The sequence below is a fragment of the Antechinus flavipes genome, chromosome 4 (assembly GCF_016432865.1).
Source record: "Antechinus flavipes isolate AdamAnt ecotype Samford, QLD, Australia chromosome 4, AdamAnt_v2, whole genome shotgun sequence".
Taxonomy (NCBI): Eukaryota; Metazoa; Chordata; class Mammalia; order Dasyuromorphia; family Dasyuridae; genus Antechinus; species Antechinus flavipes.
The window spans coordinates 333,336,401-333,364,003 of NC_067401.1; the positions used below are offsets into that span (position 1 = coordinate 333,336,401).

General features: G+C 34.0%; 1 protein-coding gene across 1 annotated transcript; it reads right to left on the minus strand.

The window, feature by feature from the left end:
• Positions 1-3,721: 3,721 nt before the first annotated feature.
• FBXO30 (F-box protein 30) lies at positions 3,722-24,189 on the minus strand. The gene is made up of 3 exons (XM_051997906.1): positions 23,997-24,189; positions 8,126-10,184; positions 3,722-5,995 (listed from the first exon to the last, which is right to left on the minus strand). The coding sequence occupies exons 2-3, from the start codon at positions 10,169-10,171 to the stop codon at positions 5,792-5,794; spliced, it is 2,250 nt and encodes a 749-aa protein (XP_051853866.1). The 5' UTR covers positions 10,172-10,184; positions 23,997-24,189; the 3' UTR covers positions 3,722-5,791.
• Between the last annotated feature and the right edge of the window lie 3,414 nt (positions 24,190-27,603).

Genomic DNA, 27,603 nt, shown 5'->3' on the forward strand with positions numbered 1-27,603 from the left:
ATAGGCATGTTCTAAGAAAATAAGATTCTTTCATTAGTTTCCCCTTTAACTCTTTTCTTCTATATAGCAAAACTAACAAAATAATTATAAATTAGCACCTCATTTGGCAAATGTCAAAAGAAATCTGCTTAAGCTTAGTGTCTAATGTGGTTTACATAATAAAACGTGACTTTTCAACAGTAGGCAAATGTTTTTTCAAATTGTTTTGCTATATCAGCTTTCTAAATTTACTGTTTTCTTTTTTAATGGATCTGGGCATGAATTCTGATTTAAGAGGACATAAAGATAACTTAAGCAAAACTAAAACTGAATCAGTGCCAGATATGCCTATGTATTCCTTATAAAGTTTGAAAAGTCCTATTAAACTCCAGAGAGAAATTTTAGTCAGGCCAGCACTAGAAAATCAGGACTGAGAGTTTAATTGCCAAAGGTCCCTGCTGCTATCATGTAGAGTTTTTGATCATATTATCAAGTAGTTGATAGGCAAAAATGATGTAAAGACCTCAGTTCCATAAGGTAACCTTTAGACAAATGGAGATTAGAAGAGGGGTAACACAGAAAAGAGGGGGAGGGGCGCAGAAAAAAACTATTCTAGTAGTTACTACTTTGAGAAAAGTTAGTAAAAAGTGACTGCTAATAGTTTTAAGTTGACACCTCTGTAAATAAGAAATTATACTTCATTTATACTATCCTAATTGTTTGCTAAAAAAAAAAAAAAAGGTAGGTGAATTCTAAATCCATCTTATTAGTCCTCTGTGGTCTTAAGACCAACTTCCTCTTCTCCTCCTTTCCCCCTTCTTCCCCCCACCTTTCCCTAATTACTCTGTTTTAAAGGATTTCTTGAAAAGACTCCAGGTATTTATGCATACAGTAAAACCTTACAGTATGTTGCCTTCAGTGGGGCTGGCTTGGATCAACACTATTAAAAGGTTGAGTTATGGAACTTAAATCATAAAATGACATTTTTCTTAAAATATATGGAGAACTGCAACCCTGTTTTAGATAATTTTTGGTATATATAGGTGAGAATAATTTGCATTCATTCTTTACAAACACATATGATGAAAGTAGTTTATGAACAGGTTCTACATTTTTCCTCCTTTACATCCATATCAACTTTTGTAGAAAACACCTAATTAGCAAAAAAACAAAATAAAAACACCTCCACCTAGCATGTAGAAAACGTAACAAATTCCAATTTAATGAGGGTTTTACACATAAAACAGATATTTACTAGCTTTCCCTAATAACCTATTCCTTGGTTCATTACTCTATTAATAAAAAATCATCTTCCATAGCAAACATATAAAGCTATACAAATGCTTATTCACTTTGAAACATCTCAGTAACTAATGATGTAGAGTTTTTCTGAAAACTTATTTATATTAAAAAAAGGATTGGGGGGAAGAAGGGATAAAAAGCATAATTTTACACTTTCTTTTGTGTACCTGAAAGGTAAATGAATATAAAAACAAAGGAAGAAACTAATAACAGGAATAAACAAATTAAGATTTGTGAGGCAGTCTTGGCCCATACAACATGAGGTCATATATAGCAGTTTATAAAGTTTTTCACGACTACATTTAGGATATGTAATAAAGTGGCTGAAAAAAACCTGTCAAATGACCAAAAGCTTATAATGAATACATAAGGATTTCAGTAACCAGCATGTCACACTTACCATAAACCACCTTTTTTTCCAATAGCAAGAAAGCAATCTGCTTTCTTAACTTTTCTTCTCTATCTATTGGTTCTTGAGACCAAATTAAAGCAAAAAACATACCATTGCCAACAATTTCCCCACACCTGTAACTAATTCTCCCGGGTCTAACTGTACCATAAAACAGAAATGAGCCACTTGTCAGGTTGCATATTACTTTCTAATCTGTTTACTCAAATTCCAACCATCTTTGGGAACTATTTTCACATCTATAAAAACTGCAATATTTATAAAGAATCTATAAACTATTTGGAGTTTCTAAATACCTGAATATCACTACAATCAACTGAATGGTGACTCAAAAAGGAAAATTATCATTATGTAAATTGCTCATATTTTAAACGAATCAATGATTTTGTCTTTACAAAGACAGCTTGCATTCACATTTAAATCAAGCTGTAAATGTATAACATTCTAAGAAGTAACCATAACTATTACTAATTTTGCACACAATTTTTCTAATATGCTAGAACATGTTCAAAACTAATTAATATTCCATTATGTTCTAGGTCTAGATAACAAGTGGTGAAAATCAGGTTTTATTGTCAGAGATCAGCATCCAAATACAAAGGTAGTCAATCACAGCTATACTTGAGTTTGGTATCATGGCATTAGAATTTTCATTCACTTAATTTTAGCTATTTTAATTTAATTTAATTTTAATATTAATTTAATTAAATTTAATTCAATTTGTTTACAAATTGTTTTGTGTACTCATATGTCTTATTCATTTTGTATTGTATTTCAAAGGAACAGAAAACTTCATATAAGTCTTTGATATTTGAAAATTAGTGATCCCTTCTAGTTTCAAATTTAATTAAAACAGAAAAAAAGAACCAGTTGTGCAAAAGGCCCAAGATATATAAAAAGTCTATCTTACTAAAAATGTCAATAAAGTCTCAATTTTTATAAAGTCCCTCACATTAAGTCTCTAGGTTAGTAAAATACTAAGAATCTTTTTCTTTAATTCACATGGTCATTTTTGCTCTTTTTTAAGGACTATTAATCCAATCTCTTGGTAATTTTTGGTAATTCTGATTTATGCTAAAATTTTGAGAGGTGGAATCTCCATACTAGAAACAAATAGCAAGTAAAATTTTAGGTGATACAACATTCACAGAGCATCAACAAATTAGAAAAATTACACAGCAATTTATTTCCTCCAAAGGAGAAATTAATAAGTGAAATATACACTAAAGTCAAAATACATTTTAATTTGTGTCATGGAAATAATTTCATTTTAATTAAATAGGGTTATTAGCTACAAAAATGCACAGGAATATAATTCACTGTCACATGGGCTTAAACTGCTGAGGCAATTACATGAGGCTGTCCTGCACTATACTGTTTTTTGACTTTCTTATTTTAGTCTAACAAAGCCCTAACATATTAACTTGCAATTACCTATGCTAGTAGGAAAAAAGTATTACCAGTAGTATTTATTGCAAAATAGTGGATAGTCAGACCCAAGTTTTCACAGTATCTCTGGTAGGTAGTAGGATAAATAGTAAGATAGGACAAAAGGAAGCAGCCTTTAAAAAGAACACAAGCAGATAATGAATTTTGAATTTAAAAGACTTTTGATAAGCCTCCTTTTAAAAGATACTTTTCAAATCAACAAAATTAAAAAAAAAAAAAAAAAGGTATTAGGTCAAACAACAGTTACAAAAAGGTTTTGCATAGAATAAGGCTAGGTCCCTTATTATCATCAGAATTGGGGAAAATAATCTTGCCACTAGCTCTCTACCCTCTGCATACCCAAATCTAGAAATGTGGGGGGGAGGGGGGGAGGGGAAAGAGGAGGGAGCCGGAGGGAGGGAAAGAAATACAAAAAAGGCTTTTGCATAGACCAATCCAGGAAGCCTAGGAAAAGTGAAATAAGTTGGACAGCATGTAGATGATGTACAGCACAGTACATGATGCTTAATTATGATAAATTCCAAATTGCCTCAAATAAAAATTTATATTGTTCTGATTTCTGAAAAGTTATTGAGCCACATAAAGGGGAAACAAACATTAATTTTATTAGAATTTCAACAATATAACAAAACCAAATTATATAACATGGAAATACGATGTATCACACAAACAAACAAAAAAGCTACTAGAGATATGTGACAATGGAGATGTTATGATAGAAAACGTACCTTGGGAATCTACATCAATTCGTACCATGACAAAATCAAAGGAAAATGAATGCTTCTGTTATCCTAATTACATACACACTTTTCCACATCTACAATATTTTACATGGCAGAATTTTATTATCTGTTATTTTCATTTCTGATTTCCCATGAAAACTTAATATTTGTTTATGCAACTTAACATCTCACATATGACAAATCAGGTATAGGCAATGAGAAATGAATGTACTACTTTAAAATTACTGGCAAAGAAAGAGTTGATTGTTCTTCAGTTCTATGATATTATCAACTGCAATAAGGGCCTGATTCAGTAAAAACAATTCTTAACTGTTACAGAACTCCTTTCCAGTGGCCAAGGAATGCTTCTACCCAGCCTGATTGCCATACATGGAAACAAAGAAAGAACTTAGTAATAATATAGCTCACCCAGGATCTGACATAGGAAAGGAGACGAAAAAGGACCCGTGTTTCAGAATTTATAGGTGTAAAGATGGCAAATTACCACTATTAATAAAATGCCAGAAATTTGTGTCCTCCCATCTCCTCTTCCCCCCAAATTTAAGAGTAAATGTGTCACCTTCTTTCCTGTTTAATGCTCTCAAATGCTTATTCACTCATTCTCATTCTAAATAGTGGCATTAGTCATCAACCACAATCCACAGAAAGCTGATATAATGAAATACTCCAAGTGTGATGTTCATGGGATATATTACTTAACACTACTTGATTTGTATCCAAAAATATCATTCTCATTTCCCGTTATGGAAGACTGTATGGAAATTGTCTGGTAGTGTTTTTAAAGGTGGGTGAGAATGGCTTAAGATGAATTTATGTAGTTAATGGGCTGTCATCTTATGAAGACAATATACCATTTATTGATAGTTCAAGATGCCCCTTAGAACATACAGTGGCATTTTTTGACCAAAGTAAAAAACAGAATGCTTTTTAAGGCCCATAAAAATGTATAAGTTAAGCCCTTTGAATATTTAAAATTTGTGCATTTGATAGTTCTAGTTCACACCTAAAATGAGGTATATATTTCCCCACCTCTCTTCACTTGATCTTAGCCCAAAAAGGCTGAGAAGCAATATACCCACCTCTCTTAAAACTATATCAATATCTAGCAAAATAAGTAACATCACAAACAGATCTGAGTTAAAGTAAATGCATATGCAAAGATTTTTAAGCATTCATCTTTTATGATTTTACTTTAACTTGTTACTATTACATATTTCCATGAAGTTTGGTGTTAGCTATAACAAAAATAGGTAAAAATAGTTTTGCTTTCTGTGCAACTCTCAAAAATACACAAAAGTAATTAACCTTTGAGTATTTTAAAGAAACAATAAATGTTTCAATCACACTGCTTAACACACACTGCTTTTTAAACTATACATTCTAGGTCACCTATATGTCAACAATTTGTAAAAGGAAAGTACTTAGAACAAGAATGCCGCAGTTTTTAATGGCAGTACTAAAATAGCTTAGTTATTTTAAAATCTAAAATATATATTGCAAACTTAATTGTTTCAGTTTTTGAATGCAAAGAGTCACACCTTGCAGAAAACAAGTACAAAATCATTTGGTCAGGATCCTGTTAGTATATCAAACTCAAAAAATTTGTGATCGAAATATGCACACATTAAAAATACTAATTCTAAATATCAATTCAACAAAAATATGACCAACATAAGTTAGAAAAAACTATCCTGTCCAGCAAGTTTCAAAAGTTTTAAACATTAAGGCAAATTGTTTCAACTAAATTGTACTTAGATTTTATAAAAAATAAATGTCACTTCAAAACATTATATACATAGTGACAGAAGATTTTGCTAGACATTATCTTTAGTACATTAATAAAGTGTCACATATTACACAGAGGTGATAATGGGTGTGATTGTATGTGCGCAAAAGGAGTAACTATCATTTAAAGTACAGGTTTCAAGACTGAGCGTAGTGATCGTCCTTCTTTAGTGAGTTCCCGTGTTACACACATACATGGTAATGGAATAGCTTCTTCCCTTCTCTCTACAATATTATAACTGCATTTCTTCAAGTGGTCGGCCATGCTAAGGATGTCAGCAAATTTCCACTCATTCACAGAACAAAATGCAGTACTGAATCGCCATACCTGAAAGAAAACTGGACTTCAGATTCAATTTGATTATAAGGATTCATAATACATATATTACCCTAAATATACACATTTCTACTTTGATGGGAGACTTTGCAATTAATGACTCCCCCCCCCTCCAAAAAAAAATTTATTTTTTGAATTTAATTCACAACTAATTTATAGTCGCTGCTTTGACTCTACTGGAATGCAAACTTTATGACTGTAGTGGTTATGTCCCCAAGCAATTAAAAGAACTATTAATACTAATAAAACTAGGTACAATCTAATTACTTTAATAAACATTTATGATATTAGATAATTTAGTAAGCCATATCACTTCTTGGCTTGGAATTAAGACCAGATAGCTCATTTAAAAATTGAACCACTCCAATATGATTTCTGACCTGGGTCTGAATTCTCAGTAACTATGTAACCCTGGATGGCACATAACCACCTAAGCCTATTTTCACCATCTGTAAAAAAGGGGATATTTTCATCATCTATAAAAAAAAAAAAAAAACTATATAATTTACCTCCTATGGTATTATAATGATCAAATGAGAATATATATGAAGGGTTTTAAAAACCTCAAAAAAATGTTGTATTATCTCATTAAGTTGATTTTTCTTGTTAGCTATTTATTATACTATTATTTTCTTTCCCACTAGCATTCTTCTTTAAATATTAAATATGGATTTTTCCAGGATTTTCTCCTAACTCTCATTATTTTATTAGGCACAAATTCATTCATGTTACACGGATATCTCATTAGAGCTGGCAAGTGGGCCTAAACACTCACATTATGGTAGCAAAGCTCTGGCATGTTCAGAACTAAAATCTTCCAATTCTGATATCATTACTTCTAACTCCCCAAACCAGTGAGAGGTATTCCATATTATCAATTACTTCAGCTATGATCTCTTACATAACTATGTATCAACAAACTGCTGATTCTATAATGGCAAGCTTTTCCAATTTAGCCTGGCCAAATCATGAAAAAATATTAGACTGCTACTAAGCAATGACAGAACTAGGAAGACCCAAGCAGAGAATAAAGGTAAGAGAAGGATCTAGACACAGGGGTCCTGTCCTTCAGACTGTTGGAGGGCTGAACTATAGTAAAAACAAAAACTTTGTTTTGTGGGCCTTTAAATAAAGAAACTTCATAGCCTGGTTGAGGGGGGATAAACGTCCTCAGCTGCAGCATCTGGCCCTCAGGCTGTAGTTTGAGGATAGGTGAAGCAATCAAAAATGGAAACATAAGCAAGGGAACTTCTAAAGTACTTAAAAGTTCACTTTCTATTATGATCTCTTATTTATGATAAACAAGGTAAAAGCAGACATGTCTCTTGCATGTTCCTTTCTTTTTTACATGCAATCAGGCACCTCAATCTCTATATTGTATGAAAATGTTTTTTAAAATATTAAATTGGACTATGACTTTCTATAAAAAGTAGCAAATGGTGCCATTCTGATAATTAGCAGAAATTAAGAGTAACAGAATTTATTAAAATTCCAAATGAAATCTCACCAACCTTTCAAGATATAACCTTAACCCACTCTTATCTTTTATACAAAATTTAAATTCTTAGGTGTCACATACTTACAATGCAATAATCTAAGAGAATGCCCTATATACCTTTCCTTTACTCCATTCCAAAATATACATTCTTATGAAAATATGATTAGCAGAGATATCTATAAAACTGTGAAAAGCTCCATCTTTGTATAACTTCCTTCTATCCAGGTTACAGCTTAATTAACTCCTTGAGATTAACATGGAAACCTATTTTAAGTGTAAGATAATTTTCACCTAGTCTTCTAAAAGATAGCAAATCATAACTGCATTTATTTAAATGGAACCAAGGCTAGAGAGCAAGTGAAAAAGTGATATGGTCACAATAAGTAGTTGTGGCAAACTAATGAAGAAGGATGGAAGTGCTTACAGCACAGCAATTCTAAGAAATCTGATATAAATCCATGATTGTGGAAAATAACCACCTCAATAAATTCATCTCTTCTAATTGTCTCATTTGTCACTTCAAAGAAATTCTGAGTGAACAGTCATCCTGAATGAAAGCCATTAATTTTATTAATGGTGGTGGTGAGGAAAAGAGTCAAACTTAAGCAAAGAATAAAACTAACCTTTTCTCGTATCTGCCATGATGAATGTCCATTAGGATATTTCCTTTTTTCCCAGAGAAGTATGACCATTCCACGGGACTGAAGCAGACTGCCACACACATCCCTCATTAGCCGTGATACACATGAAAACTGGCATAAACTAAAACCATCTAAAAATCCAGCAATATGTTGTAGGACCTCAAAAGGAAGACTACTTAGATGGTCACTATGTAAACCAAGTAAGCAGTTTCTAGCAGGCTCTACTAATACTGTAGAAACACATGGCTGAACCCCAAATGATCTCAAATGACGATCATGTATAATCTTTGCCCCTTGTGTTGAAGGACAAAACCTACGCTGAGAATATGTACACCCATAATAAGCTAAAGGACATCTCTGTTCCATCCAGCCATTGAGTCCAGCATGAATGTCACCATGAACATTCTTAAAATGAGAAGAAAATTCTTTTCTTCTAAATAATTGTCCACAAACAAATGTAAACATTGAACGTTGCTTGATTTGGTATCTTGCCACACATTCCAATACTAAATCCAGTCCAAGTGTTTGAAAAGGACTTGGATTTGACAGCTGTGGGTTGGCATGATCACAAGCTGAAGCTGAAGCTATTTCCCCAACCATTGTATTTGTGGCTAAAATTGCAGAAGGAAGTGAAAAAGTTTGAGTCCCAAAGTCAACATGACAGACATCAACAAAACGACTATCAGATATACCTCTTCCACCAGGAGAATCTCCTAGACAAAACAGCAAAGCAGCTGTGATTAAATCTATTCCTTGAAGGCCCATTGGGTCCTCAGTAACTTCCAAGTCTGCGGTATCTACTGCTTTATCTTCCTTTGCTTTGAACCAACAGGAACCAGAAAAAAATTTAAATGACTGGGGCCGAATTAAAGAAAGGACATCCACATTCCTCAATCCTTCTTGTTCTGCTTTATTTTCTAGTACTTCCCCTCCACTGGAGTCATCTGGTAAGAGGATATGCTGAACTGTTCCATTCGGCAAAGTACTGGATTGCATTCCTTCTTCAAATTGTGCTGCTACTGAAAGTGAGTTGGTTGGCAAAGCTTCCTCAGAAGGTGCACATTCACCATTTGTTAAATTACAAAGATCTGATTCACTAGTAAAATCCTCATTATGGTCCATCACCTCTGTATTCATATTATCCAAATGAAAGCCATTACAGAAAGCAGAAGTGCTATCAAAACTATCATTCAAGTCACAACAGAAATCATTTGAGCCATTTTGTTCAGACTGAGAATTCTGACCAGACACATTTTGGTCAAATCCACCAACTGCTCCCATCTCATCTTCATTTGGATATTCAGAGTCTTTTGAAGTCTTAATCTTCAAGCTTTCTGCAGAATTTTGTTCTTCTTCCATTTCACTTGGAGAAGCACACAGCCTCGTATTTAACATACTAATGTCTCGTGTAGCGGTATTTAGGATATCTAATGCAGCAGCCAAACTTCTAGTTGTTTCTACTGTAGCTTGGTAGAGTGCACCGTAAGACTCTCCATCAACAGACACCAAACCATTAGTGTGTGGTACATCAGGGACACTTGATTTAACTGGAATTTGTTCTCTGGATTCTGATATTTTATCAGTTGCTTTTGACATCATAGTGGCAACTTTGAGAGATTCCAAGAGCATCCTTTGGTCCTGAAGGGCCAATGCCATGTCTAATTGTTCCACTTCATCTACATCTCTGCTTAGATTTTCATAAGATTTTCGGTCTGCATAACTAACCGGCCATCTATTCCATTCCATGGTACAGCATACCACACTTGCAGGACATATTTCTAGATGTTCAGCAATTTTACTTCGGGTAACTGTAAAAGGACACCCAAAGCCACTATTTAAACAAGGCACTCGTTCAAGTGGACACAATACTCGATGTTCATCAGCTTTGCATGAGTGGAAAACTGCTCCACAAACCAATGGACAGCCAATCAAATCACAGGAAATTCCAGTTTCTGGTCGAGCCATGCATCGTCTACTGATACAATTCACACAGTGTGAATGTTGCTTCTGCTGCTCCTCTTCCATCATGGCAAATCGGGCTCTATTTGTAGAAATGAATCAAGAAGATAAAAAATAAAGTAACTGGTCAGTTTATGAATATTTTAAAGGTTTTGTGAAATAGTTTATTATTCAAATTATGAACTTTTTTGGAGCTGAAATACACTGGCATATATAAAAATAAAATATTGTAATGAAACATATGCTAGAAACAAATAATCAACACATCCAGACCCTGATTAGTTCAATAATGAATAGAGTGAACAACGAATCCCTGAAATGGTTGCACTATTTTAATGCTTATTTCCATTGGGCTGGAACTAATTAACATATTTTACAAAATTATAGCATCAAATAGTACAAATCCAAATATAGGCAATCACTTTGGGGGTTTCATTAATCACAGTGACTAGAACCTCCTTGTATTTTTTTAAAAAGCATTTGAGATTCTCATTCATAGTCTCAAAGAATATTAGAGCTGGCAAGGGATCTTAAAGAGCATTTATATTTCAATTAGCTCAAAAATAATTGATACTCTCATGCTGTCTTTTTGGATTTCTAAGTTATCCCACTCCAAGTCAACATTTCTTCTTCCAACTCATCAGTTAGAACTCCATTACTTTGAGTACTGATATTAGTTAAAGAGTTAGAACTAAATTAACTCTAAGGCCCAGTTTCTTCAACTGTGGTGCGTGACCCCACATATCGTTTTCTATTTGAACGTGAATGTTGTAAAATTATGATTTATCATCATCAAATGTTTGATTTATATGTATATACATAAATACCCAGAATCATGTAAAAATTTCTTGAGTAAAAAAGAGCTGCAAGTAGAAAAAAGTTTTAAGAACCCCTGCTCTAAGGTATGAATGATATTGTAACAATTCACTTGCAGTTTAAGAGTTGGGTAATCCAAATTATAAAATATTTTTAAAGAAAGGGGCCTTCTTATGATGCTTCCCTATTCCCAATTACCATTTTCCTTATGCAGTATTTCCAATTCCTTCTACCTAATCTAAAAGAAAGTACAATGGCATGTTCTGCATTGTAGTCTCAAACATAGAGCTGGAATTCTTAACTTGAAGTCCATAAACTTAAAAAAATCTTGATAAATTCTATTTTAATTTGACTCCTTTGTTATCCTATGTATCTTACTGCATTGTGACATTATTTTGAGATGGGTCTCTTAGGCTTCACCAGACTGCCACAAAATGTTAAACCCTTGTCCTAGATATTAGATTCTCTCTGGTTCTCCCACCCAATATATAATCACCTCTACAATGAGTCTGATTAAAACAAAGAGTTATAGTTTAGGGGTTACAACAGTGCCTGGAAAAAATATGTGATTAAAAAGTGCTTGCCAGACAGAACAGTACTGATATTTCAGAAACAAAGAGTTCTGACCCCTCAAATGAAGTTGGTTTCCTCTAAACATAAAACTAAATCTAATCTACAGCAGAAACATGGAATGAATAAATACAGAACACCAAAAATGATTACTGAAAGAATACTCTTTGTGAACAAAATATAAATGCAACCTAATTTGCCAAAGTTATCCCTATCAGTCTATATAATTTAGTGCTTACAACTTAGGCAATTTAATACTTGCATGTAACGAAATACTTTCTATCTACTGTCTTCAACATCTTTCTATCATCATTCTACCATATAAAAATAAAGTTTAGTCAAAAATAAAAATAGGACAATTTTATAACAATGCCAACAGCTTTTAGAGGAACCATATATTAATTGAGACTATGTTAAGGCCACATAGTTCAATAGATACTTAAAAGACCTGCTAGTGGATCATTTGGACTTCCCTTAAATGTTATATCCTTTAAAGAGCTTCAATACAACATAATTAGGATTGTCTAGGTCAGGGCGCAACACTGTACATACAAATCTATACTTAAAAATGTAAAAACTATTCTTAGCTCTCAGTTGTACAAAAATAACCAGTTTAGTATTAAATAGTTTGCCAACTCCTGATTTAGGCTTTTGAAAACATTTCAGAAATTTCCATTCTAGAACGTTCAAAGACTAATATGATTCTTCATTTAATACTTATGCCCTACTTAGTGATGTTCATAAAAACATTTATTTTATATATATATATATATATATATATATATATATATATATACATACACACACACATACACACACACACACACACACACACCTTAAAAATTATATTAAAGCATTTTATATGTACTGAATGTGAAATCCATACCCTCTCCTCACAAGTAACTTAACATGTTTGTGACCTATATTCAAAGAATTTCTTATAAAATGATATATTTTTCTTTGGTTATTTTGCAATGAAAAATCACTCGGGGATAGAATAAATGTTTGTTCATTCAGACATTGATCCACCCCACTCTACTTGAACACTAAACAGATCAAGAATTTTAAAATAAACAAGTTTTGTATCATAAATAAATGACAGAAAAAGGTAAGAGTTAAATCAAGACAGCCTTATCTTAAAAAGGTTCTGATATAGTAGATACAATATTGAATTGAGAGTCAGATGACTTGGGTTCTAATTTCCTTTCCAACTAACTTACTATACGAACCTTGGAACATTATTTTCTTCTCCAGTTCTCAGTTTACTCTTTAAATGAGATGACTAGAGCCTCTAATGCTGAGCATAATTATAAAGATTAACTATTTCAAACATTTAATTTTACAAAGAGACTGAGACCAAGTGAAATGACAAAGAACAAAGCAAAGTCAAAATCTGAGGTTTGATTCTCTCATCTCAGATTCAGTGCCCTAATATATCAAAATATTTCTCTAAATCACATCAAAGTCCTCCCTAGCTCCAAAATTCAAAGTAAATAAAGTTGAACAAGAAAAAATGAGATTAGAATAGGAACTTAAAGATTAACTATTTTATAATTAGCAAAATATCAATGTGCTAATACTTATTCATTCACCATATATCTATTCAATACCTAGAGAACAAATAAGAATACACTATTATTTTATTCATGTCCAACTCTTTGTGACCCAACACGGACTTTTCTCAGCAAAAAATCTAGAATGGTTTGTTCTTTCCTTCTCCAGCTCATTTTACAAATAGGGAAACAGAGGCAAACAGGATTAAGTGATTTGTCCAGAGTCACATAGCTAGTAGTCTGAGGCTAGATTTGAATTCTGGAAGATGAGTCTTTTTGACCTTAAACCCAGAGTTCTATCCACTGAATCACCTAAGAGTAAACACAAAAATGCTTTATAAAACTTCATCACAATACAAAAACATAAGTTATTAATTTTACTCTGTGCTTCTTCAGGTCTGGGATCACAAATGTATTACTTTCCAGAATCTTGTACATCAGCAGTGTGTGATTTTTTCATAAATAGTAGTGATAAATTATAACAAATCACAACTAAAAAATAAATTGTACATCAACAGCAAATGTTAGCACTCAAACTTCTGGGCAAAAAATTGTTTCTCTCTTTTAGGTGCTTCAGTATATAGAGCACTGAGCCTAGAATCAGGAAGACTTAACAACACAATGTCCGGAACATAGAAAATACCATACTTGTTTGCGGTTTTCAGACAAAGAAATTAAAGCCATTCATAGTCATATGAAAAAAAAAGTGCTCTAAATCATTATTGATGAGAGAAATACATATTAAAACAACTCTGATCTATTACCTCGTATCTAAAAGACTGGCTAAAATGATAGGAACAGAAAACAATAAATATTGGCAAGGATATGGAAAAACTTGAGACATCAATGCACTATTGGTAGAGTTGTGAACCCATCCAACCATTCTGGAGAGCAATTTTGAACGCTGCCCAAAGCATAAGCATTACCATTACCATTACAAGGACTGCATCCCAAAGAGATCATAAGAAAGGGGGAAAGGATCCACATGTGGAAAAACATTTATGACAACTCTTTTTGTAGTGGGAAAGAACTGGAAATTGAGGGGATGTCCATCAATTGTGCAATATGAATGCAATGGAATACTATTGTTTTATAAAGAAATGATTATCAAACACGATTTCAAAAACGCCTAGAAAGACTTACATGAACTAATGCAAAGTGAAGTCAGCAGAACAGGAACACTCTACATAGTAACAGTAACACTGTGTGATAACTAATTATGACCAAATTAAATCTTCTCAGTAATACAGCAATCTAAGACAATTCCAAAACATTTGAGATGGAAAAAGCCATTCATATCTAGACAGAAATATGGAGTTTGAATGCAGATCAAAGCATACTATTTTCATCTATTAAAAAATTATTGTGATTTTTCCCTTTCTCATGGTTTTCCCTTTTGTTTTGATCCTTCTTTCACAGTATGACTAACATGGAAATGCCTAAAATGATTGTATATGTATAGCCTGTATCAGACTGCCTGCTGTCTTGGGAAGGGGAGAAGGAAGGAAGAGGAAGAAAAATTTGGAACTCAAAATCTTAAAAAAGTAAATGTTGAAAACTTTCTTTACATGTAATTGGGGAAAAAAAGAAGATGTTTAAAAAACAAAACAAAACATGAAACACGCACACAAAAAAATCCTTGTTTACTTCTCCTTGCTTCCTCTCTCGGACTTTTAGATCTTAGTGAACATAAAACATCCAATTCTTCCAAGCCTCTATTCTCAAAGAACATTTTAGTTCTGGGAAACCAACTAAAACTACTGAGATCAATCCATTTTTGCAAAAACTCTCAATGATATTAATTATTATATTTGTTTACAAAGCATTTTACATATCTCCTTTGAGTAACAACCCAATGATAGGACAAGTATAACTATTCCTTTTCATTTCTGAAGAAACTTAAGGCTCATAGAGATAGAGCCTAAAGTCCTCAGAAGTAAAAAGGAATAGTGAATAGGAATATCCCATAGAGATAAGAATTTGCCTTAGGTTATAATAGTAAAATGTCAGAAAAGGATCTGAACTCAGGTATTGCTGAAAGTATTTCTTTATACTACCTTCCTTGTAGTTCCTTCAAAAGTTATTAATCGATACAGATTTTTCTCACGCAAAAATTTTCATCCAAAATATAACTGGCACAGCTTTGCTTGATTCAGTAGTACAGTTTCCAGATGATATATATGGTATGCAATAGTGCCAAGGGAATGACAGAGCTTAAGTTTCACATTAAAGTAATATTAAAGAACTGAATAAGTAAACTGCTATAGGCAGAATATGTAAACACAACTTAGTTAATAAGCATAATATAAATAATAGCTAAATATATTTTGAAAATTTTCAAGGATAAAAAAAACACATATAATTATGAGATTGCTGAGTTAAAGATTATAAAACAGTTAACAGATTAATAACTATCTTAAGTTTAGTTAGGTATTTAAAACTTTAGTAAAAAAGAAAAAAAGAAACTACATGATGACACCAGGAAAACAGCTGTAAGTGTTCTTGTTTTAAAATGTCAACAAGGCTGAGTTCATTTGACAAGCTGAAGTTTTATAAGCTTGACTGTTACTAAGAGAGAAACCTAAAAATACATTCAGTTCCAAAGAAGTGACCATAGCTCCTAGAATTTGTAGGGATATTTGATGTCATTATACACACTTGTCAGCTGACCAAACTTGTCAGAACACAACATAAAGACTAACTAAATTCAAAAGGTTTAAAATTAGTGGCTAAACAGCCCTATACCTTACAACTGTTACAAAAAAGTTTGTTTTCAAAAATAATGGGCAAGTGAACAGAATTCAAACTTTGACACATCAAAAATTCTTGTAATTTAATTTCTACTTTGAAAAATACTAAAGACACGAGGAAATAATTATTGGGCACACACACAGTAAATAATTGACAATATTAATCATTTATTTTAGTACAAAAGTTTACTTATAAATAACTTCAATAAGTTAAGCAGTGATATATTAACTAATTGTCCAATTTTAAGATTGCTAGAAAACTACACAACCTTCCTTGGGAGTCTGCTCCAATGATTAATCACCCTACTGAGGCTTTAAAAACTTTCATAAATTTCAATATATTTTAACAAAAAACCCTGCAAATTAATGCTGTGTCTGAAAATCACTATAGAAAACAGTTTTAAGATGATCTGAGAATCCTACAAACTTCTCATTTTTATTCCTTTAACACTGGCACTATTATAACTATTATATCACCAAGGTCAATCCAAAACTTAAGAAGACATCACTAATAAACCAACCTATTTTAAAAGTATAAAAAAAGAGAAAAATCAGTAATAAGTGACATTAACAACAAAAATCTGTCCTGTACACGTGCCACGTTCAAGTCATTTCAGTTGTGTCCAACTCTTTATGACCCTAATTTCAAGGTCTCCTTGGCAGAAATACTAGAGAGGTTTGGCATGTCCTTCTCTAGCTCATTTTACAGATGAAGAACTGAGGCAAAAAGGATTAAGTGACTTGCACAGGATCACACAGCAAGTGAATGTCTCAGGCCACATTTGAGTCTTCCTGACTCCAGTCATGGCACTCTATTCATTGTGCTACCGCCTGCCCAAAATTTAGCCATATATTTTACCAAAAGTTATTTTGAAAATTTAACGAGGAAAAGGTATATGCATCAAGACAGAAATCATGTACTACCAAATATGCAATCAGGCATAATTGTTTTTCTTTTTCCAGTGTCAGAAAAACAATATGCTTTGGAAAAACCAATGCTATTTGAAATTATTCTCCTTACACTACCCTAAACAGAATAAATGATATAGTAACATATTTCTTTTGCCCACTTGAGTAAAAAAAAAAAAATGAATCTAAAAAAAGGGGAAAAGAGATTTCCAATTCCAACTTTTCACTACAGCCAAATCTCTCACAGGCAGTACACATCAAACTATAAATGTACAATTATACTATGTGCTAACTTAAAATTTCAGATGTTTTCAGATGGTCAACCACTTCTTTGAAAGTTAGATGCAAATTTTGTTAAAGATTTCACTTACTAATTAATATAACACATTTCTATCTAAGGAATCATTAAGGGAAATCTGGCATACATTCTTAGTTCCTGTCATTTTTAAAAAGAGAAATCCACAACCTATTCAAAGTCTATCTTGGCAGTAAATTAGGAGCTGCTACATATGGCAAATTTGTCTAATCTGTTCAACCACAGAAACACATTAAGTAGTGTCACTGAAATCAAGTAAACTATGGTGAAATCTCAGTGAAACAATCTCTACTACTTTTTGCCTTGTAAAAGAGCCAATGAAATTAGGAAATTCAAGTTCAAACAAACCTTCAGCATTCCTATCTAGGTCCCCCAACCAGGCTAACTGCACAAAATTTTTATTAACAGAAATTCCAACAATCTATTAATTACTTTTAAATAAATTAGTCATCTATAAGTAACATTAATTTCTAGTAAGCATGTTCTTTTAAAAGAAATTCTAAGAAAGACAAACAAAATCAAATTTTAAAAATACTACCATATTTTTAAGCTAAATTAAAGAGTTACTACAAAACATTTATTTAGAAAACAAGATTCAAAGGTTATATAAATTCCTTACCAAAGTCTCCTGAACTTTCCAAAACACCATTATTTCAGTGTCACTAAGTGAAAGTAATATGAGATTTAAAAATTATACTATGAAAAATGAGAATTTTGATAGTTTAGAGCGTTGGGATGGAAGATAAGATTGGCAAAAGAATTTAGGAAGAGAAGCAATTTTATGTATTGGAAAGACCATTCAAATTGGAATTCTGAAATCCCAAGCCAAAGACTAGAGCTGGAAAAGGAATTGAGATTATTTAGTCCATGAAAGTTCTTAACCTTGAATATAATTATTTCTTTAAAAAATCTTAATAAGTATGTTCCAAGAAAATTAAGTACTTTATAATAATATATATTTTATGCATCTAAAAACATTATTTTGATAAGGCTTTCACCATACTATCTTCACTCTGATATTAAAAAAAAAAAAATCAAGAGCCCCAATCAAGTCTAACTCCCTCATTTTAGAGATGAGTAAACTGAGGTCCAAAGGGGTGAAGTGACTCAAGTCCAAGTTACAAAGCCGGTTACAGGTAAAACCCAAACTAGGATTCCAGTCTCCTAACTATTTGTACAATAATGTTTTCAAAATATCAACTATCAAAACTGCAAAATCTAAATAACAACCCCTTTCCCACAAAAATAACCTGCCATAAATTTCTCTAAGAATTTCAATGTTTTACTTTTAAAAGACACTGAGAACAATATTTAAAATTCCTTATTAATGCTGAGTTTGAGAATCCTATGAAAGTGTGTGTGTGTGTGTGTGTGTGTGTGTGTATATATATATACGTATATATATATTATATATATAAAACATTCACAATCTCTTTAAAAAGATTTCATAGTCTAATGAAATTAAATTAGATATTTTACATTTTTAAACTTTAATTTTTTTCATGTGATGATCACTATCTCCCTTTGACAGCCTGGTCAAGCCTAAGGAACTCTTCTAAGAATATTTTTAAACTCATAAAATACATAGGATTTGAAAAGAAACCAATTATATTTCAATAGTTATCAAAATACTAAATTCTAAATTCAGAGACATCCTCCCAAATCCTTCCCAAAGCATGGACTCCATCCAGCTATTTTAATAACTCCTGCCTGCAGAACAAACTATTAAGTTCCCTTGAGTGCAAAGATTTTCATTTTTGCCTGCATCTGATGCCTGGCATTCAATGGATGCCTGTTGATTAATATTCATATACAGTCATATACTAAAGAAATAAAAACAAGGTGATTACAAGGAGTGAAAAAGCACTAAAAATTAAAGGAGGAGATAGAAGTGCATAAAAGTGCAGGAGTTTTTGAACATAAAAAAATATGAGATCTTGGGGCCAGATGGTTTGAAATGTCTACCAGGCAGCTGTAGATGAGGGAAACTGGGGCTAGATATATAAATATTTGAGCCATCTATACAGAGAAAATTAAACTTACTGGAACTGATGAGGGCAGCATGAAAGAGTATAGAAGACATTTCAGAACCAAGCACTGGGATGTACATCCACAGTTAGAAATTTAAATATGAATGATGTTAAGTTTTAGATAATAATGATAACGATTATAGGTAACATCAAAAGTTGTGTTTAACATGTTCTCAGGCACTGTGTTAAGTGCTTCATAATTATTATTTCATTTGATCTTCATAACAACCATGAAAGGTAGGTGCTATTATTATCCCCATTTTACACATGAGGAAATTGAGGCAAAGAGATTAAGTCCAGGGTTACAAAGCTTATCAACTATCAGAGACCAGATTTAAATTCAGGTTTTCCTGATTACAGGACTCTATTCACGATAACCATAGAACATATAATTCAAAATGATGTGAGAATAAATCTCAGGAAAGAGTCAAGAGCTGGATATATATTTAACCAAGAGCAGCAAGGAATTAAGAAATTTAATGGAGTGGAAAGTACCTCTTTTTGTAGGTATCAAGTTCCTCATGTAATTTAAGGATTAGAAGGTTAAAAAAAGCAAGAAGTGTTAGATTCAAGATAAAAAGATATATGTGTTTAGAGAAAAGTGAGTATATAGGAAGGGGAAAAATGAATAAAGACAAGACAATCACTTCTCCAAATGCATCCAATTTATAAACGCCAACTTACTTGTTATAATAAGAGGTGGGATGAGAGCTTTCTTTGCAATTTTTTTTTCATTTATTTCGATCTCCCATTCAACATTGCATGAGGAAGACTGAAGAAGAAGCACTTAATATAATGTTCATAAGATTAACAGATTTAGAAGTTGAAATTCTCCATTCAACAGCCAAAATAATTGAAGGAAAAAGTATTTCTACAATGATAGTTTGATTATAATTTTGCAGACTCATCTGATCCCAAGGACAAGTTTACAATTGTGAACCCTATAGTGAAAACTGTTTGGAAAGTCTTAAAGTCACACTCATTTTCTTTGTATGTAGACTTTAAGGTATGATACAGTATATGATAGCTGTTGAAGAAACAGTTAATTGAACTTAATTCTAAAAAAACCCATTCGGTACCTTAATAGTTGAAAATGTGTAATTTTGGTCACAAATGGAAATGGACATACTTATATTAAGAACTTTTAAAATAACATTAAAAACCTAAAAGCATATTATTAGTAGAAAAGTTTAAGATGCAGCAAATCATGACTTTATAAATTGCAACAGAATAGCCTAATTATTACACAAAAGAAATTCAAAAGGTTATTCTTTTCTCCCTTCCCCTCTTACACTTATGATATATTCCTTATATGTATAGCTTCCTTAATCAATTATGGTGATCAGTAATTTATTCTATACTTGCAAAACCCCAAAGTTATAACTACTTGTAATTTTCACAAGGAGCAAGTATATTATTGTAAATTCATTAGGATTGTAGATTTAGAGCTGGAATGAACCTTAGAGGCCATCAAAAGTTCAATCCCCTCCTCCTTTTTAGAAATGAAGAAACTGAGGCTCACAGAAGTTAAGCAACTTGCCCAAAGTCAGAGAGATATAAGCAGCAAAATCAGGATTTGAACCAGTCCCTCCACGCCCCACTCCAAATCTAGCACTACATCATTTCCTAAGAGAAGGATTAAAAAGTAGTAGATATAAATGAAGCCTCAGGTTTACAAGGCTTAAAAACCCAGCTCATACACAAACTAGCTAGACTTCAAGTAAACAAATCACTTAATCTCTTAGTATCTCTAATCAACTTTCAAACCATAAATTGCTGCAGATTTTAATTAGTAGACAGTATCCCTTAATAGGAGTTACCTACACCAACTAAAACACAAATCTGGGCCAAAAACAATTTCTATTAAGAAAAAGAAGAAAACTTCAAATCAGATGTTAAAACAGAAACATACTGAATAACAAAAAATTAGGTCTTTAAATTGTCAGAATATGGGGAAGTGCTATTCAAAGAATATAATGAGGGGTAGCCAGATGGTGCAATGGATAGAGTAGAAGCTGTGTGACCCTGAGCAAGTCACTTAATTCCAATTGCCTTGAAAAAAAAAAGAAAAAAAGAATTATAAAGAAGTCTTCATTTCACAAAAATCAAGTTTTTATATTATATTCTAATTAATCTAATAACTTCATCTAATTTTGTTCAAGCTTATTTCAAAACTAGATAACACTCTGCATAATATGCTTAAAATAAAAGTTCTACTTTTAAGGAAGCTAACACAAAGTAGTAATAGTATTGTCTAGTTGGGAAATTGAAGGTTCAGCCACATAGGCTTAAAGCAACTTAAGAAACATTAACCCCAAAGCTATTCCATACTGCCCTCAGGTAGTTCTCAACCATGCTGCCTCCAGGCAACTCTTAAACCCACCAAACCTCCCAGACAATACTTTAGACCACAAATTGCAGAGGAGTTAAAAACTGCCCAACAGCAATAGAGGTAAAGGGAGCAGTCACTCTAGGACATACTAAAAGTCAAAAAAAATACAGGTTTGGAAAAGAAAAAATACCCATCATAAAAGTTGCTAAGAGAATCAACTGAAGTAACACAACTTCAAACACCTTGCAAATTTTAAAACTTTATATTATTAGCCATTAGTATTTGTCAAATATTGCCTAATATTTAATTCACTCAATAAATGCAAGGGGTGAAAAAAGAAATTGGAATTGGGATACAAAGAAAGTCACTGAACTTCTGTGGGGCAATACAAGTACCTACAAGTCAATAAAAACATATGCAAAATAAATATATAGTAAATTGGGGGGACCAGGAGATTTCTGATCCCCAAACATTGAGAAATCAGGAAAGATTTCTTTCAGAACGGAACCTTGAAAAAAGCTAAGAAGTTATAGGAGTTTGCAGGTAAGAAAGCAAAGAAGACAAAATACATGCATCAAGTTTAAGAAGAATTAAAGTGAGGTAAACTAAAGAGTCAGAAAAAGCATTATAAAAAAATAAGCACTTCTAGAAAAAACAAAGCAGCTAAAGAAAATCATCATCTCCAGAAAATAGAAGCTTCCAAACAAAACACTCCCAAATCAGTAAATCAGGTAGGGGTAAAAAAAAAAACCCAAACCCTGATGCACAAAGAATAAATTTTCCTGGTTTCAAGCACCGGATTATAACCAAAATCATGAAGGAGAGGTGGGGAGAAACTAATAAAATATTCAGAGTTACCAATTTCAGTTCTAAGCATTAAGAAACAGTGACTAAGCTTAAAGTGACTCAGCTAAAATAAAGTTGAAAATTCACCACCCTCTTTTGCAAATCCAAATTTTTACAACTTAACCACTAACTTGTTGATTTTCATTTTTGCAGTGTCATTAACCATGCAGTCATTAATTAATATCTTTAAAAAATTACAAGCAAGAAAAGATCAGTGTTCATTTCTAGATAGGTCCCTAGCCTGTATTTCTGAAAGTTGATTGCATCTTTAAATAGGGAGGGAGAGGGGGAAAGGGGGGGAAGGGAGGAGGAGAATAAGGTTGAAAAAACTTTTGGTTCTAATCCATGCATTTATAAAGATAGTATAGTAGCCAGAGGTACTCCTATATATAAAAGCCCCTAAACAACTTCATTTTCAATACATTGAATTGTATTGGCATAAGAAAGATAAATTCTATTCTAAGTAGGACTTTGGGGACTTTTAAAATAGAACATACTAAATTGGTAAAAAGCTCATGCAAAAAGTTTCAATACAAAGCCATTTAAACATCCAGGATTAGAACCATGATAAGAAAAAATATTCTAGCTGGGATACTCTCTGTTCTATGCGTGTATATTCATACACACAAAGAAGGATGGATGCCTTTAACTCCACCCATGTAGTAGGCTCTCAAAGTAATAATGTGAAAAACAAGAACAAGAGAAGAGAAAAAAGAGGAAAGGGAAGGAAAGGGAAAAAAAGAAAAGAAGAGAAAAGAAAAGAGAAAGAAAAGACATGCCCTTTTCTGGGTCAGGAGAATCTCTCGTTATCAGACTGAACCAAAGAACCAGAATCCTTCACAACCACCGGTAGAAACAAAGTTACTAATTTGTTTCCTAGACCAGAGCAGCAGGTTAAGTGATGCCCTACGACCCTGAACTTCTCCTTCACCCGACTATCTTGAAAGGAAAGAATAGCCTTATCCTAGAGCTTGTTACAATATATTTGACCCTCCCCCACAACAAAAATTTGGGCGGGGGGGAGTGATGTGAGCAAGGCAGAGGTGATGAGAAAGAAGGGAAGAGTTAAGTCTCTGGGGTCCCGGGCGCCATTTGGTGCCTGAGTCAGCGTCCAGAACAGCTGGTGCAGCGAGTGGCGATCAGTTCAAACCGTGAAAGATGAAAAAGACAGCTTTTCTCGGGGAGAATACGGAGGCAGGGGATACCCGAAGCGCGACTCGCGGATGCCACCTTCACCCATACAAATACACATATACATACATACACACACGTTCGTTGGAGAGCCCCCCAGAGGAAGGTTTCGGCCCTAGGGAAGCGGGGCAGTCGGTGTTTACATCCTCGATTTGGGCTGGGGCCGAGCGAGCGCCCGGGGAGGCGGCACTCACACACACGAAGCTCAACCCAAACATTGCTGGAGTCCCGGCAAGCCGGGGTGGTGACATACACGCACCTCGCGTCCAGGGGTGGGATACCCACAGCTCGACCCAAACATCCCAGGAGTCCTGGCAGCCCGGGTGGGTGACACAGACACACACACAGGCCCCGGAACGGAGGGGACCAAAGACTGGGTTCTCCATTGTCCGGCGGGCACACAGAGCCCGGCTCCCTTCCGGACCTTGACCGGCACTGACCTCGGTCACTACCAGTCCCCGGCACCCTCCCCCAGCCCGGCCGACCTTGCGATTCCCTTCTCCCCGGGGGCCTCTGGTGGCCTCCCCGGCTCCCGCCCAACACGGGCCGGCTCTCTCCTCACGCCCCCCTTGGTAACTCACCGTCGGGCGCTGCCTCGGCTGTGGGCCCCGTGCCCCTCGGCCTCGGCCCACTCGCCCCTGCCTGCCCCAGCCGAGGTGCCCTGACTTCGCCGGCTTCTGCACACACCCCTCCTTCTTTTCCTTCCCTCACTCAGTCCCTCAGAAACCACTGCCGCCACCGCCTCCGCCTCCTTTTCTCTCCGCCTCCTCCTCCGCCTCCTTCCCCTCCCCTTATCTCTCCTCCCACTGGCCGCTAGGGAGGCGGTGGCGGCGCCAAACTCAGACGGAGACGCGCACGCACGTACGCATTCACGCACGCTGGCCCTCTGACTCCATCTACGTAAGGAGGCGGGGGGAGGGGTCAGGGAAAGGAGCCCGTTCTCGCGCTTACGCCCCCTGGGGCTGTTGTTTTGGCTTTTACATCTTGCCCTGTTTGCTAAGCCTGAAAGTAGTCAAACATACATTTATTTATTAAGTGCAATACTTAGTTACCTTGCTGTGTTCTTTCCTCTCTTATTTCTAAAGTCATAGTCATTAAATAGTTGTGGCAGAAGCATGAGATCTGGATTCAGAAGTCCTGAGTTCTAATCCATAAAAACCCCATTTCCCTTTATGGTAGCTTCTAAGCCACTGCAAGATGATAATTTGTGTGACTTTAGGCAAGTCCCTTTTTGCCATTAACTATTTAGGCGAAACGGTGACCGTTTGGAGTTTGTAGCCTTATTTATAAAATAAAAAGCTTAGATTTTATAATTCCCCACTGCTATAACTAGCAATTCTGGCTTCTGGAGGTAAATTCAAGGTTCCTTCGAATCAACTTTAAACTCTGATGCTAATTCCAACTGCTGAAGGAGTCCAAGCGTTTTTTGGTTTTTTTTTTCTGTATCCTAGCTCAAAAGACTATTGTTCTACTCCAGTGAAGAGTCTCATCATCTCATTCCTTCCAGCTTTAAATGCTAAATCACTCGGTCATTCATCAAAAATTAATATTTTACGATGTCTCACACAGGAGTTGATAGCTGAAGATAGGAAGTCTCTCTTAAATTGAAGATGTGAAGGTATAGGAAGATTAAATACTTCAACCAAGGTTCCTTAGGTAGTATTAGAGGTAGAATTCAAATCCAGGCCCTTTGACTTCAGAGTCAGGGATCTTTGCATTGTGCCATATTTTAGATTTTAAACTCCTTGAGGGCAGGAACTATATCAGTTGTATCCCCAGTACCTAGCAACGAGCTTTATAATTGTGTGTGTGTGTGTGTGTGTGTGTGTGTGTGTGTACATATATATGGAATATGGAGAAAGAAACAGAGTAAGATATGTAGGTATGTGGATATATATATATATATATATATGGAGAGAGAGAAAGAGAGGGGGGAAAAGTGGGGGGAGAGAGAAGGAAAGTGGAGGCTAAAGAAGTTTTGAGTGTTGAAGTGGTGTGGGAATAAGGCACAGGATCCGGAGTCAAGAAAATTCCTTTTCCTGAATTCAAATGTTAATATCAAACATTTACTAGCTCTATGACCCTGGGCAAGTCTTTGTTTGCCTCAGTTTCCTCATATACTTATAGTTTACTGTCAGAGTTATGCATTTTGGCATAACTTTTAATAGCAGAAGGAAATCTCTCTTTGAATCCAAAGATCTATCTAAACCCCAGTTTTAATTCTACTTGCATAACTTTGAGCAAATGATGTAGATTCAACTTTAATGGTCATCAAGTCTTTAATTCAACTCAATTCAGCAAAAGTCTCCTAAATCCTAGGATCACTCAATTATATATTTCTGTGCCTCAGTTTCCTCCTCAGCAAAAAAAAAAAAGGGCTAAGTAAAATTATCTCTTTTAAAGCTCTATCTACAAATACTATGTCCTCTACTTTTTTTTTTTTTTTGCATTCCCTTTTCCACTCTTTATGGTACTGCATACAAGGATTCAAATGAGATAACTTGTAAATGCGCATTATCACTATACTATATACTTAACATGGGAAGTGTTTTGCAAGCTTTAAAGAGTTATATAAATGTCAGTTCTGATGATGATGATAATGATTTATGTTCTATTATTTGCTAAATGGACATTCTGATCTTTTCTCTCTTTGATCCATCTTTTCAAGCTCACCTTTTAAGGTGTCCCATCCTCTGAGGTCCCCTGTTCTCTATTTATAAGATTGTGGAGAAGAGTAAATCCAAAGAAAGTTCAGTCTCATGATTCTCCTCTCACTTGTGAAAATAATCCAAATATTGAATGCAACTTATCAATAAAACAGACAGGAGCATCCTCAAAGATAAGAAACCTAATATTAATAATGGTCATTTATAAAAGCCTAATTAATGTCTTGCATGAAAACAGCTTGTGATAATTTTTTATAATTTCAATAATATTTTATTTTTCCAAATAAGTACATGTAAAAATAGTTTTCAATATTGATTTTTGTAAAGACTGTATTTCAAATTTTTTTCCCTTTTTTACCTTCTCTCCACTTTCTCCTATATCAGATAGCAAGCAATCTGATATAGGTTAAATATGTGCAACTATCTTTGCATGTATTTCAGAAAATAATTTTTTTCAGAGAAGGAAGAGTTTTATTTATATGGCTTATAAGGGTGAGAAGCTAGGATTCAAACTCAGCTCTTAGATAATTCTTATCAATTTAAATGTAAATAGTTTTTAGTTTAACTACCAAAAACCAAATTCAGAAAAGATCAGAGACCATCTACATGTAGGTAACTGTATTCTCCTAACTTTAATAAATCAATAATGAATCTCCTTATATAAGCATGCTATTTTCCAAAACAGACTGACCTATTGTTTCAGAAGCAATACATGGGTCAGAACCAAGATTTTTCAGGTATGCTGAGAAATATTGTTGACCAGAAACTAAGGTGACTGGATAAAAGCTAATAAACAGCTATGAGGTACAGAATAATTAGAGAATTAGCTAAATAGGTCTGCAGTAGAAAGTCCTATTCCTTTTTCTGATATGCTTCTAAGGAATGGTAAGATAATATGGGAAGGAAAATCATGAATTAAAGAATTGGCAGAGTCTAAAGTTCTGTAGCTCTAAATTTTCTATAAGGTGTAATTGCATTACAACTGCCTTATGAAAGGAGCAAGAAGATGAAAATGAAATTACAACACAAACAAAAAATGGAAATTAACTTGAGAATGGAGATTGATAATGGTTACAAAGTCAAGCCAATTTTTCAAGTGCATACAAAAAGTTAAAAGCTCCACCACAGGAGCCCCCAGGTAATAGTGGAAAGAAGACCCATCCAGGAGCTCACGTTCAGTCCCAGTCTATCAGTGCTAGAAATTGATGTTTGTGTTTCAGTTAAATCATAAATTCAGGTTTTATTTAAGTTTCTAGTAAGGTTTGGGATTGTGAGGCAGCTTGATGCAATGGAAAAAAAGCTGGATCAGTAAAACTGAGACCAGTATTCTAGTCCTATCTCTGTCATTAACAAGGAACATGACCCTTCTCTCTGTACCTCAGTTTCCTGACCTGTACAATGAAAGAGTAATCTCTAAGGTGCATTGTAACTCTAAACACTATAAATTCAAATATATCTATGAACTTACCAGTTAGTCAAAAAAACTTTATTAAATATCTATTATGTGCCAAGACCTGTGCTA